The sequence below is a fragment of the Erythranthe guttata genome, chromosome 14 (genome assembly GCF_056151865.1).
Source record: "Erythranthe guttata isolate IM_541 chromosome 14, IM_541, whole genome shotgun sequence".
In the NCBI taxonomy this organism is placed as follows: domain Eukaryota; kingdom Viridiplantae; phylum Streptophyta; class Magnoliopsida; order Lamiales; family Phrymaceae; genus Erythranthe; species Erythranthe guttata.
The window spans coordinates 26342210-26353934 of record NC_142546.1 but is presented as its reverse complement, the minus strand read 5'-3'; the positions used below and the strand labels follow the sequence as shown (position 1 = coordinate 26353934).

General features: G+C 35.3%; 4 protein-coding genes across 4 annotated transcripts; 2 read left to right on the top strand and 2 right to left on the bottom strand.

Moving 5' to 3' along the window:
* The first annotated feature begins 3161 nt into the window (after positions 1-3161).
* On the top strand, positions 3162-4226 carry LOC105973002 (subtilisin-like protease SBT3.3). The gene is made up of 3 exons (XM_012997992.2): positions 3162-3437; positions 3555-3649; positions 3814-4226. The coding sequence occupies exons 1-3, from the start codon at positions 3217-3219 to the stop codon at positions 3912-3914; spliced, it is 417 nt and encodes a 138-aa protein (XP_012853446.2). The 5' UTR covers positions 3162-3216; the 3' UTR covers positions 3915-4226.
* On the top strand, positions 4157-5714 carry LOC105973001 (subtilisin-like protease SBT3.6). Its single transcript, XM_012997991.2, has 3 exons — positions 4157-4516; positions 4834-4931; positions 5447-5714. The coding sequence occupies exons 1-3, from the start codon at positions 4326-4328 to the stop codon at positions 5527-5529; spliced, it is 372 nt and encodes a 123-aa protein (XP_012853445.2). The 5' UTR covers positions 4157-4325; the 3' UTR covers positions 5530-5714.
* Positions 5715-5941: 227 nt separating this feature from the next.
* Positions 5942-8701, bottom strand: LOC105973000 (hypothetical protein). Its single transcript, XM_012997990.2, has 4 exons — positions 7851-8701; positions 6743-7013; positions 6489-6659; positions 5942-6407 (listed from the first exon to the last, which is right to left on the bottom strand). The coding sequence occupies exons 1-4, from the start codon at positions 8093-8095 to the stop codon at positions 6276-6278; spliced, it is 819 nt and encodes a 272-aa protein (XP_012853444.2). The 5' UTR covers positions 8096-8701; the 3' UTR covers positions 5942-6275.
* Positions 8702-9267: 566 nt separating this feature from the next.
* On the bottom strand, positions 9268-11267 carry LOC105972916 (NAC domain-containing protein 30). Its single transcript, XM_012997893.2, has 3 exons — positions 10812-11267; positions 10302-10579; positions 9268-9944 (listed from the first exon to the last, which is right to left on the bottom strand). The coding sequence occupies exons 1-3, from the start codon at positions 10987-10989 to the stop codon at positions 9375-9377; spliced, it is 1026 nt and encodes a 341-aa protein (XP_012853347.2). The 5' UTR covers positions 10990-11267; the 3' UTR covers positions 9268-9374.
* Between the last annotated feature and the right edge of the window lie 458 nt (positions 11268-11725).

The following is an 11725-nucleotide window of genomic DNA, read 5'->3' as shown; positions in this document are numbered from 1 at the left end:
TTTCAAATATATTAATGTGGTGCTGTTTCTTGGGAGAGATCATGAATATCTCTTCTTGATGATGCAATTTTTTGGTGGAGTTTCCGGCTGGCGGCAAAGGGAGGAGATTCCCCCTGGCCGATGATGATGATGATGATGATGATGATGAAGATGAAGATTCCTTCTTCTTCTTGAAATTATTATTATTACCTGCAGCTTCTTGCAGGTGGTGGTGCTTGGGGATTCCAGGAATTTCTTCCCAAGAGAATGGAATTCCTCCAGCAGCTTTGAATCTGCAGGGAGGTGAGTTGTTAATATTATTATTATTATTTGGACTAGCTGAATAATAATAATAATTATTATTATTATATGGAGCGATTAATTCATGATCATGATCTTCATTGAATGAGAATGATCCATTAGTGGATGAATTATCCCAATAATTATCATTCGATGGAGACGAAGACGATGAAAATGACGATGGGTTCCTCCGGTGATGAACCGGCGCCCGGCGGAATGTTGGTGTGGAGGAGGAGGAGTAAAGGGGGGTTTGATCTTTTGGGGGAATTTTTTGGGTAGAACCCATTATTGGAGATCAGCTAAGCCTATTTTGTATTATGAGGCTTTGCTTTTGTGCTCTTATATATAAAAGCAAGATTGGTAATTCTCTAACTTTCTTTTTTGTTTACTTGTAATGATGAAGATTAGAACTTTAAAGAATGTTTAGTGAAATTGATGGGAATTAGTAAATATATAGTTGAAGAAGTGGGAGAGTAGAGTAGTGTGAGGTGAGGTGGAGAGGAGATATGGTGGTACATTAATTTGCATTTTGTATACTATTATTCATGAGAGGGTAGTTGAAGAAGGTTAAGCGAGCACCACAGTACCATTTATTTAAAACCTAATACTAATACACTAGAAAAACTCATTAATCATACATTTCTGGATCTTATTAGCAAAGAAAAAAAAAGAATAAGATTATGTCGTTATGTATGAATATTGAGTGTGAGATGAAGAGATGGAGACAAAAGATGTAAAGCAGTCCCGTGCTATTTCTTAATTAATTAATGTAATATATGGCCAAATGCACGTGATCAACCTTTCTGTATTCCATCTTTGTGTTCTCTTAATTGTTTTCTCCATTTTATATTATCTTTTTAATTTTAACTATTAGGCTGGTGGTGATCGATCAGTAGGTGTTTTTATCTTACATTTTGTTGTTTCAGTTATGGGATAATTAGCAAGACCCCCCTCATCTAGGTAAATGAGTTAAGAAAACCCCCCCTCCCAAAAATAATTAGAGAAAACCCCCTTACCTAATATCCTACCCAAATATTATTTAATAATTCCCAAACCACCCTTATTACCCCTAACCCATTGCCGTTCTCTCTTTTTTTTCTTGTCTTCTCATCTTCTCGTCTTCTGCTTCTCTTCTGCCGTGTTCTTTGTTTTTTTTTTTTTTTTCTTTCTCCGACAAATCTTCTCATCACCGTCGCCCCCGTCGCCGCTGCCAACCTGGCTCACCGTTCATCAACAAACAACCCCATTTCTCTCTCTTCATTCCTCCCCAGTTCACCACCACCACTATCTCTCCTCTGCCGTCCACTGATACCGTTGCCAAAATGATGAAAGGTGCCTCCGTTGACCAACGCCGCCACCGGAGAGGATGTGGAGGGGGAGTAAGTGGCCGTGGAAGAAGATTTCATCCGCCGGAGATAAATCGATGGCGGCGATTGGAGGAGGGGATTTTGGTTTGTTGGTGTTAATGTCGGACGGCGGTTGTGGCGGCGGAGGTTGCGGCGGCGGGTGGAGGGAGATGGTGAAGGAGAATTCATGGGAGGGTGAGGATGAAGGTGAAGGTGGATTGATGAGTTGTACCTGCTGCTTTGTTTGTTGTTCCTCTTCACCCCTCACTATAATTTGATGCTCAATTTCCATAGCTTTTTCTTTTTTTTTTTTGATGAATTGCCAATTTTTTTTCTTAAAACCTGACGGGTTCGGCCATGGCAGGAACTCTGGGTGGTGTGGTGACGAAGGGGAGGTTGTTTTTTGATTTTTTTGTGGATGAAACCTAAATCGACTATGTACATGTTCATAGTCGATTAAGCTAATCGACTATGCTCTGGTAGTCGATTAAGGTTCATCGACTCCAATTTTTTTATTTTTTTTGGATTTTTTGTTTATTGCTTTCAATTGTATAAATCATTTATAATATTTGTATATTTTTTTGTTTTGGTAATATATAGTTGATTTTGTATTTTTTTCGCAGTTGTGATTTGTTATTTTTAGTAGCAGATTCTTAATCGACTATGCTTCACATCATAGTCGATTAATACACCTGATATAGAAAAAAAAAATTAAAAAAACAAAAAAAAAAAAATAATTAAATAATTTCCTTAATCGACTATGAAGCATAGTCGATTAAGGCTTAATCGACTATGCTTCATAGTCGATTAAGAAAAAAAACGGAAAAAAAAAAAAAAAAAAAAAAAAAATTGCTGAGCGTGACCCACTGATGATGTGGCGGGTGGGGACAAAGCTGGAAAGCATAATAGCTGAAAATAGGTGTGGACTTTTCTCAAATGGACTAAAATATTTTGGGCCTCCCTCAATTAAAAAAAATAATGAGGGGGTTTTCTCAAAGAGCCCCTTCAGTTATATTTTGATGTAACTTTATAACTACTATAGTTGATATAGACTCCAGTGTGCTTTCGTCTGAGCTTTGGTTTGTCTACTATACCCTATGTTCGATCGGCTAATGTTGATCGATCATGTGAACAATTAAAGTACATTTTCTTGTTGATGTTGCAACATAACAATTGACAAATATATAAAAATTCTAAAACACTACCAAATTGCAATTGCTTGCTTATGTCGGTACGTAGTAGCATCACTACAAAGTACAAACAATGTTGTCTATTTGTAATAAGAGTTGGTAATGTTTATGGGCTTTAAAATTATTGGATCAGAGCTATGTATGTGATTAATGGTCTGGCCCTATTTGATTGCTTTCGGCCCACACAACTCATCTTTCTTTCCTTCATTTCTTTTTTTCAACAATTCATTTACACTATTAATAATAATCATATTATCTCTAATAAATAAAGTTGAAACGCATATTCATTAAACGTACCAACATTTAATAACAAATTCCATTCACTCCAACTATTAATAATTCCCAAAATTACTACTAATAAACAAAAAGGAAAAGAAAAGGAACAAGAGAATAAAATAAAAATGCAGGGAGATGTATTTTGTTATGTTTTGGTACTTATACTAATTTGGAACACAAACACAAACACAAAAGTGGATGCTTCTTCTATTCCGCCTTCTCTCCCTCCAACATCGTCATCAGATTACAATGCCAAAAATTACGTAGTTTATATGTCAGAAAAACCACCCCAATACCTAAACCCCAAGGCTTATTACATCCATGTTCTCTCCTCTGTTCTTGGAAGGTTCTTTTTTCTCTCTCTCTCTCTCTTCTTTTTTTTTTTTTATTTATTTATAATTTTATATAATTCATTATAACGGCATTATGAAATATATGTTGGTGCATGTAAATTGAAATGAAGTGAGAAGGCAGCGGAAGATGCACTCATATACTCGTACGGAGTCATATCCGGTTTTGCTGCTAAGCTGAATCCAGAACAAGCCTCACGCCTCAAAGGTAACAATAACCAACATTTTCTCTATTCATCATACTTTATATTACTATTTCAACAATATATATATATATTTTTTTTAATCCATTTAGTCTATCTTACTAACACTTGGCTAATAAAATATATACATATATGCATGAGATGAATTCAGTTTTGTAATAAATTGCAGATCAACCTGGGATTATTTATGTGAGTAGAGAAGTTAAGTATCAGCCGGAGGAAAATCACCGCATAAAGGCTTCAACTGTTTGGCCAAATCTTCGAAATTAACTACCAACCTATTTTCTGGGAATATAATATTTAAATTTCAAATATGTTCTCCACTATTGCAATTTTCAATTAATTGGCACCATCTGTTTTACATTTTCAGCCATTATAAACACTTTTTATAAACATTATAAATAACTACTTTTAAATTTATGTATCATTCTAAAAATAAAATAAAATAAATAAATAAAAAGGATGGGTAAAAGTTGTGGCTCAAAACGAAGTGGTCAAAACGCGACTCTAATAGAAAAATGGACAAAGACAAAGAATCGAGAAATTCAATAATAATTATCTGAAAACACGATCCTTAAGGCATAAGAAAAGAAAAAGAAGCCAAGATTCGGCATCTTAATTCTCAAAACCTAAATCCTAAAAATCCCATCCCCTTTAAATTGCCATCAAAAAGCAAAAAGTATGCAGAAAAGCAATTACTTCCCAACAATTGTGGTACCCCAAATATTACTGCTCTTATTGTTCTTGATCCCATCGATGGCGACGGTTGATTCATCATCCGAGGCAAAAGTTCACATAGTTTACACCGAAAAACCAGAAGGCCAAGAGCCGGAAGACTATCACATCAGGACCCTTACCTCTGTTCTTGGCAGGTTAATATTTCTTTTTTCTTTTTCTTTTTATTACTATTTTTATAGAAAAAAGTTATAATCTCGAAATTTTGGAATATTTTAGAGGTAAACGTCGTGATCTGTGATATTTATGGGGTTATATTTGGTGGGTTTGTTTGAAATAATTTTGATGGTATTGACTATTGTTTTTGAACAAACTGAGGATTAGGAATGAAATTATTGTTGATCATTTGGTATTATGTGAAATGGGGTTTGAGTTTTCTGTTGGATTTGTTTAATTTCGTGATGATTTTGAGATAATTAGTTTATTAATTATCTATTTGGTGATTGGTGAAAAGTGAGGAAGCTGCAAAGGGTGCTTTGGTGTATAGCTACAAACATGCTGCAAGTGGATTTTCTGCTAAGCTGACTCCTCACCAGGTTTCTGAGCTTTCAAGTAAGTTTCAGTTTTGATCCTTTTTTTTTTCTTTTCTGTTATCGGCTTACTTTCTCTATTCGATTTTTTTCAGTTGTGACCAATGACCATGATTAATTTGTTCTCCCTGATTTATATGTACTTTGTTGTTGCGTTTCGGTAGTTATTCAGATTGTTTTGTGCCTGTGAACATGAAAAAAATTCTCATTTAGTTTCCCATTCAAGATTTTTCAATCGCTTGCAACAAACACATATTTTCATATTAATATTGTTTCTTGATCATATTTAAATCTGTATGTAGAATGCTTTTATCCTGGAGTTAAACATTCAGTTTTTCCATGTATCCTTTTGCATATCATTGTTTTGTTGCCACTTTTCTTCTTTGTCGATACCTTCTAAAATCTTCGTTTTTGGATCAATGTTTATAACTATGCTAATTGCTAAGCCACTGTGTGCACAAGGATTCGACTAATATTTATTTATTGCAGATGTTTTATATATGAACATGATTTTTATATATTGATTGTTTTTGGCAGAACAACCGGGTGTTCTTCAGGTTGTACCAAGTCAAACCCTCCACCTGCATTCTGGACCTGGGACTGGGATGATGCACGTTTGAAATACTCAAATGTTATTACTAATGTCACACACTACTTGGTTCACAATGTTTGTTTGTCTTTGTGAACACATGTAATGTAACCTTGGATACCTTTGTTTAAATAAGTGACATAATCTTGAATATGTGAATAAAAACTTACTACTATGTGAAGCTTTGTGTGAGATCCATCTTTTGGGATATTATAATTCGTTGTTTATTGTTTTTGACTTTAAGCCATGACATTTTCAATAGCTTAATTTAATCAAGTGGACTTCTGCCATTCAGGCAAAATTGCAACTTGCACGTTAAAACTGCAGAGAAATGGTCCTAATTTGTAAGTTACTCCAAGCATGTAATACTGATAATTGATGGTTTTATTTAAATATAATGTGTTCATCTTGGATTCGTCAAAACCCAAATATAAATTCGATGATTTTGTTTAAATGTAAGAACACTAATTTAGCTAATCCCAACACAACATCGCAAAGTTCAACTGAACAACAATCAACTCATCCATGAAGAAGCATACTCAATCGGAGCCATTCAAAGAGGATGTACACCTTGCAAGGAAATACTATGAGACGAGAGGTTTCCTCATTTCAACATCATAACTCTGTATTACAATTAGTCTATAATTTCAAGTTTCTTAAATTTGATAATCATAAGAGTTGCGCCGTGCCCTCTGTCAGTTTAATGTATCAGTTCAAATTTAGGGATGTAAGATATATAGAGGAATCCCCATCTCCACAAAATGGGATGTATCTGTTCTATTCGTATACGCGCTTCCTCTTCAAAATGGTGGGGATTAATAAAATCGACCCAATGAGGAAAAGTATGGCCAATGTCTTGAAATCATACAGATCTTTCACCGACTTCAGTTCACCAAGAGCAAGCCCAGCCTATCCCCATACAAAAAAGCAGTATCACGTCAAACAATGTGATTACACAAGTCAAGAAAAAAAGAAAACGAAGTGTCTTACTCTAACGGTAATGTAGGAAGCTGGAACTAGACCAATAACAGTAGCAAGAAAGAAAATCTGAAATGGTATATCCACAATCGGTGATGCCAAATTGATAAACAGGTTTGGCAATGTCGGAGTAACTCTCAGAAACAGCATGTAATTGAGCAACTTCTCTCTTCTCTTTGCGATCTGAAACCAATAAACTTCGAAACTAAGACAGCTTAAACGAATTAAGCAGTTTTAAAATGTCGAATTCAAACAAATAATAATACCTCTGCCTGAAAAAACTTTAGTTTTTCAGGCCACAGCCAGGTAACAATAGGCCTGCCAATGAGTTTGGACAAAAAATAGCAGGAAGAAGCACCTGCTGTGGCATTAAAGACAACCAAGAGAAGACCTTTGATAACACCAAAAAGTGCTCCAGCTAGTAATGACATGAAAATTGTCCCAGGAATCATAAATGTCTGCATGAATATATATGTTGAACAGTAACCTAGAATGAACTTTGCTGGATTCACTTGAGCGTAAGTCACAAGATGATCCCTGGAGCATATCGGAAAGTGAAAAAATCAAATCAGTGAAGAGTGGAAAACATTACAGAAACTAAAAAGGCATCAAAATTAGAAACTTCCACTACCCAAGGGAAACAAGCATTTGGAACTGATATGAGTTAGTCTATTCAACTCCCAATTCACTTCAACCAAACCTTTTCCACTTATTGTACTGTCAAACTCTGATATCAGTTAGTCCACATAACTTATCGTTTTCCATTCAGATAAAAATTCAACGATCACAAGGTTTAAGAAAGCTATCATACATACAACCTACATATTCCTTCCTTACAAGGGTTTGGGATCGGAATCTGAACAAACGTTCAGGGCAAGTCCAGTAACTGAGATAAACAGAGTTTTTAATGAAGTACATTGCGGCAACGGTGATTCCCTAATGAATCTTTCCATTAGAAAAGAAGAAGAATAAATCAACACCCCACAGTCAAATGAGTGGTGCAAAACCAATGGCAAAATATATATCAAATTGTTACATGTTAAGCATAAATGTATCAGTCACCAGAAAATGTACTCATCCATAGGGTCGTATGTGTTATGTTCCCGAACTGAACCTAAACAGACTAAGTTACGATGATGGGAGATTAACAAATAGCTTTGATCCATAGGATCTTATAGCTAACCAAAAGACATATACTTGTTAGGAAACACAAAACCTAAGATATAATGAAGAAGGTTAACAGCTTTCATCCCCTACACCTAATAGAATGAACTGAATATTTCAGGTAGAATCTGAAAATCATAACAAAAAAATATAGCTTAGCCAAAACAAAGGACTATAATACAAGGGCAAAAAATCTGAAGAATTGCTTACTTGAGCAATCGAAGATCAGCAAGCGTACGAGGCAACTTTAACATCTCGTACTCCGCGGCAGGCATGGTGAGGTAAATGCACAACAACCCGGTCGAAAATACCAAAAATACCACCAAAGCCGCCGCGAATTCCCACCGTGAGAGGGGAAATTTTTCCGGCTTAAGCTTCTTCCCCGAGGGAGACTCGGCATCCTGATCCAACCCCCAGCTGCCGGTTTCCACCACCACACTCCGCGGCGCCGCCATAAATACCAACGGTGAAACCAATGCCGATGCGCAATAAACAAAGTGTTGGGGATTTTGACCTTAGTTACCAAAAGAATAATTAAAGCAAAATCGATTTCTGGGTTTGGATCATTGGTATGAGTGCTGGCGCTCGTGATGCCATAAAAGCATGGAGGATGAGGGGAATTAAATGGTGCAAAAATAAAGAAAAATCGGGATAGAAAAGAAGTGAAAAATACGTTAAGAGAGATTCAAAAGGGGGAAATCATGAAACAATGAGCTATGGGGAAATGAAGACTATAAATCGAAGTGGGTAGACGTATATATAAAAATATGAATACGAATGATGAGCAATTAAATCCCAAGAGAATGGAGATAAAAAGTTGTAAGCTTGTCTGAGTGTGTTGTGCGTGTTTTCCTTTTCCTTGGAGATTGTGTTGTGTTTCTGCCTGCCTGCCTGCCTGCCCTTTCTAGAGAGAGAAAGAGAGAGACGGGGGAAGAGAGAGAAGTCAATGATGGGGCGTAAAAGGATTTACTATTATTATTTACTTTTCCGTTTCGTTCAATGAATAAATATATTTGAATTCATTTTCGAAATTGAATAACAAATTCTTTTTCCCGAATTCTCATTCAGGAAATTCAACTTAATACCTAACTTTATGTTGGCTGTTAATACGAATTAAGAATATTATTCTATATATTATTGCTCCTAGAAGACTAATAATATGTGTAATATGAATTTATTAAAAAAAAGAAAACATCTAGGAATAATACTAGGTACTGTTGTCACTAAAAAGACAGAATATAAATATAGCAGACTAGCAACCAATCAATTATTTTATCGTATTCAAATTTGTTTTACAATGACAAAATATTATCCAGGTCACTTAATTGGGTCGCACAAGAACGAGGATAATATGGGCCTATTGGGCCGGAGCCCTTTAAAGCATATTTATCAGAGTAAAAAAGACCAAAAATTACAATAATGCCATTTTCAACCTTAATAAATTCAGTTGAAGACAAGTTCAACGGGAAGCAACAAGTATCTGAAAATATATATATATAAAACAGTAAGAAAATAAAGCAATAAACAAGTAAAATGAACAATTTATATATCCTATATGACTCAACTTGGTGAACTGCAGCATATACATATATATATATATATATATATATATATATATATATGATCTAAGCCCAACTTTTGAAAAAGTCAGTTATTTGTACATTTTCAATTGAAAATCCTAAATATGAAATGAATATAATGCAAAATATAAATTATATAATGTAGAGAGGATAGCTACAAGTGAGGGAAGCATTCAAGTACATGGCTTATATGAGTGTGATCATCTAATAAGTCATGATAATCGTGCATGTTTGTGTGTGCGTATGATGATGATGCCGCATTAATCTCCTCTACTTGAGTACAAGTAACATCAAGTAGCTTGTCAAAGCTTTTCCATTCGCTGTACAACATATCACCAAAACTACTACTTATCTTGTCATCGGAGGGGCTGTCGAGCTTCGGAAGCTCTACCATTTGGCTTATTTCTAAACGGCTTATAACTCCAGTCTTGAGATCATTATCGGACTGATCTACTGGAAATATTATTAGTGGAGGCTGATTATTATTAATTGGACAGCTACCACTTGCTCCACCTTGATTACTTATAAGGCCGAGATCTTCAAGAATATTATCTTTATGTATTAATAGATTAGTCGAGGTAGTAGGAAATGAGGACGGATGCCTGTAATTTGTGATGTCTGATGATGATCTGGCATAGTAATTAGGGTTTTTCCAAGCTTCGAAACCTTGTTTGTGACTAGGACTTGGCTTCTTGAATGCACGACAAACAACCCATCCTTCTTCCTGTTAATTACAAATGTATGTATATATAGTCAGATAATAACTAGCATAATTAATTCAACCTCAGATAGTGCATGCTGTTGGAAAGAATGGCTGTCGTGTCTCAAATAATTGCAGACATAATCATGCATGTGCACAAACTCATAAGTAATGATCAATTCTTGGCCATCAACTTAATTCCATTGCACTTAGACTTCATGTACAATAAATATCACGTTTTAAATGCATGAGTAATATAGAACAAAATGTTGCTAACAATCATGCGGCATTATTAACTGAGGCAATAATATATTTCTTCATTTATATTAATTTAATCCATCTATGTATTCAAGATTAATAATTATATATATTATAACGTACCTGAGTAGGTTCGTGTTCAGATGCCTGGATGCGATATTCGTGCATGATCCAATCGCTCTTTCTACCATTAGGGGCACGCCCCTCGTAGTACACCAATGTCTTTCTCATTCCTATCAGTTTGTCCTCCTTTGAATGTACTGCTTTGTCTCTTCCTGTTGCCTTCCAAAAACCAGCTGCTGTTGCCCTATTCGTTCGCGTCCCTGTTGGATATTTCCTGTCCTTGTGACTGAAGAAATACCACTCATTTTGTTCCGACACGCTTCCCGTTTTGCACCTCTCTGTTGTTGTATACATTTTATAAAATTATTAGAACCGCAAATTTCTAAAATTTGATCATGATATATATCTCATCATCAGAAATTATATAAACATATGGATCTAAATGATGATCCGATCCATTAAATGAAGATCCGATCAGTTAATTAGGTTTACAGTATAGTAGGTTTAATACTAGCTAGGTAGCTGCAAATTAATTAATGATGGTGGATGATATATGTATGATATATGTACCTTGAATATCCCATGGCTCGATTCTGTAGAGATCGATATCAATGATGACATCAAGATCAATTTTAAGAGAGTTGACCTTTCTGCTGAGATAGTAGCCAACCAGCTCTTCTTCGGTGGGGCGAAATCGAAACCCTGGAGGTACGCTTGTTGATGAGTACTCCATTACTGCATTTTCCATTCTTGACTCTCGATCAAATTCCGATTTCTGAGATACCAGAATTCTGTAAGATTTAGTACTTATATCTCATGAGGATCGGAGATTATATATATTTGATCACTTTTTAGGTGATCAACTGAGAAAACAAGTGTTCTTTTTTTCCCTTGTTGTTTATAAAAGGCTATTTGTAAAGCTACTTTCGGAATATGGATATTCCTTGTTGAAGAAGTTGAGATGAAATAAACCAATAAAAAAAAATAGAAGAAGAAGAGAGTAAAATTCACACAGCTGATGGATCGATGATGTGTCTTTTATGATGAATCTCATGAAATGATGATGATTTATTTTAATTGATGACATCCATTCGTGAGCATATATATATATATATTGATGGAAATAAACAATTATGATATTGCTGCAGGTCCCAACTGCCAACTTGTACACTGCAATGCAATATATAGATCATAGATGTGTGTTTTATGATCAAGGAGATTGAAAATGGCAGACCAAGTGTGGTACCCCACCCCCACCACCACTACTCCACCCTCAAATTAAAGGCCAAACCCTAGGGCAATAATCCCCTAAAACATATTTAGGTCAATCCCTTTGAGATGCATGTACAGGAGGAGAGGTGATTAGGCAGCGAAGTATGTTGAACACAAAAGTATATCTTCAATCCATATGTATATATATATTGGTGGTGGTGGCTGTAAAGATTGACCCCCATAGCTTTTTTTATTATTTAGAGAGAGAGAGA

Excerpts from the sequence above, each read along its gene's own strand:
- LOC105973000 (XM_012997990.2), bottom strand. The coding sequence starts at position 8,095 with ATGGCGGCGCCGCGGAGTGTGGTGGTGGAAACCGGCAGCTGGGGGTTG. Across the intron at positions 6,660-6,742 it reads TAAAGTTTTTTCAGGCAGAG|ATCGCAAAGAGAAGAGAGAA; the intron begins GTATTATTATTT and ends TATTGGTTTCAG. Across the intron at positions 6,408-6,488 it reads CTTCCTACATTACCGTTAGA|GCTGGGCTTGCTCTTGGTGA; the intron begins GTAAGACACTTC and ends GTATGGGGATAG.
- LOC105973002 (XM_012997992.2), top strand. The coding sequence starts at position 3,217 with ATGCAGGGAGATGTATTTTGTTATGTTTTGGTACTTATACTAATTTGG. Across the intron at positions 3,438-3,554 it reads CTCTCCTCTGTTCTTGGAAG|TGAGAAGGCAGCGGAAGATG; the intron begins GTTCTTTTTTCT and ends ATTGAAATGAAG. Across the intron at positions 3,650-3,813 it reads ACAAGCCTCACGCCTCAAAG|ATCAACCTGGGATTATTTAT; the intron begins GTAACAATAACC and ends AATAAATTGCAG.
- LOC105972916 (XM_012997893.2), bottom strand. The coding sequence starts at position 10,989 with ATGGAAAATGCAGTAATGGAGTACTCATCAACAAGCGTACCTCCAGGG. Across the intron at positions 10,580-10,811 it reads CGAGCCATGGGATATTCAAG|AGAGGTGCAAAACGGGAAGC; the intron begins GTACATATATCA and ends ATACAACAACAG. Across the intron at positions 9,945-10,301 it reads CTGAACACGAACCTACTCAG|GAAGAAGGATGGGTTGTTTG; the intron begins GTACGTTATAAT and ends TGTAATTAACAG.
- LOC105973001 (XM_012997991.2), top strand. The coding sequence starts at position 4,326 with ATGCAGAAAAGCAATTACTTCCCAACAATTGTGGTACCCCAAATATTA. Across the intron at positions 4,517-4,833 it reads CTTACCTCTGTTCTTGGCAG|TGAGGAAGCTGCAAAGGGTG; the intron begins GTTAATATTTCT and ends ATTGGTGAAAAG. Across the intron at positions 4,932-5,446 it reads CCAGGTTTCTGAGCTTTCAA|AACAACCGGGTGTTCTTCAG; the intron begins GTAAGTTTCAGT and ends TGTTTTTGGCAG.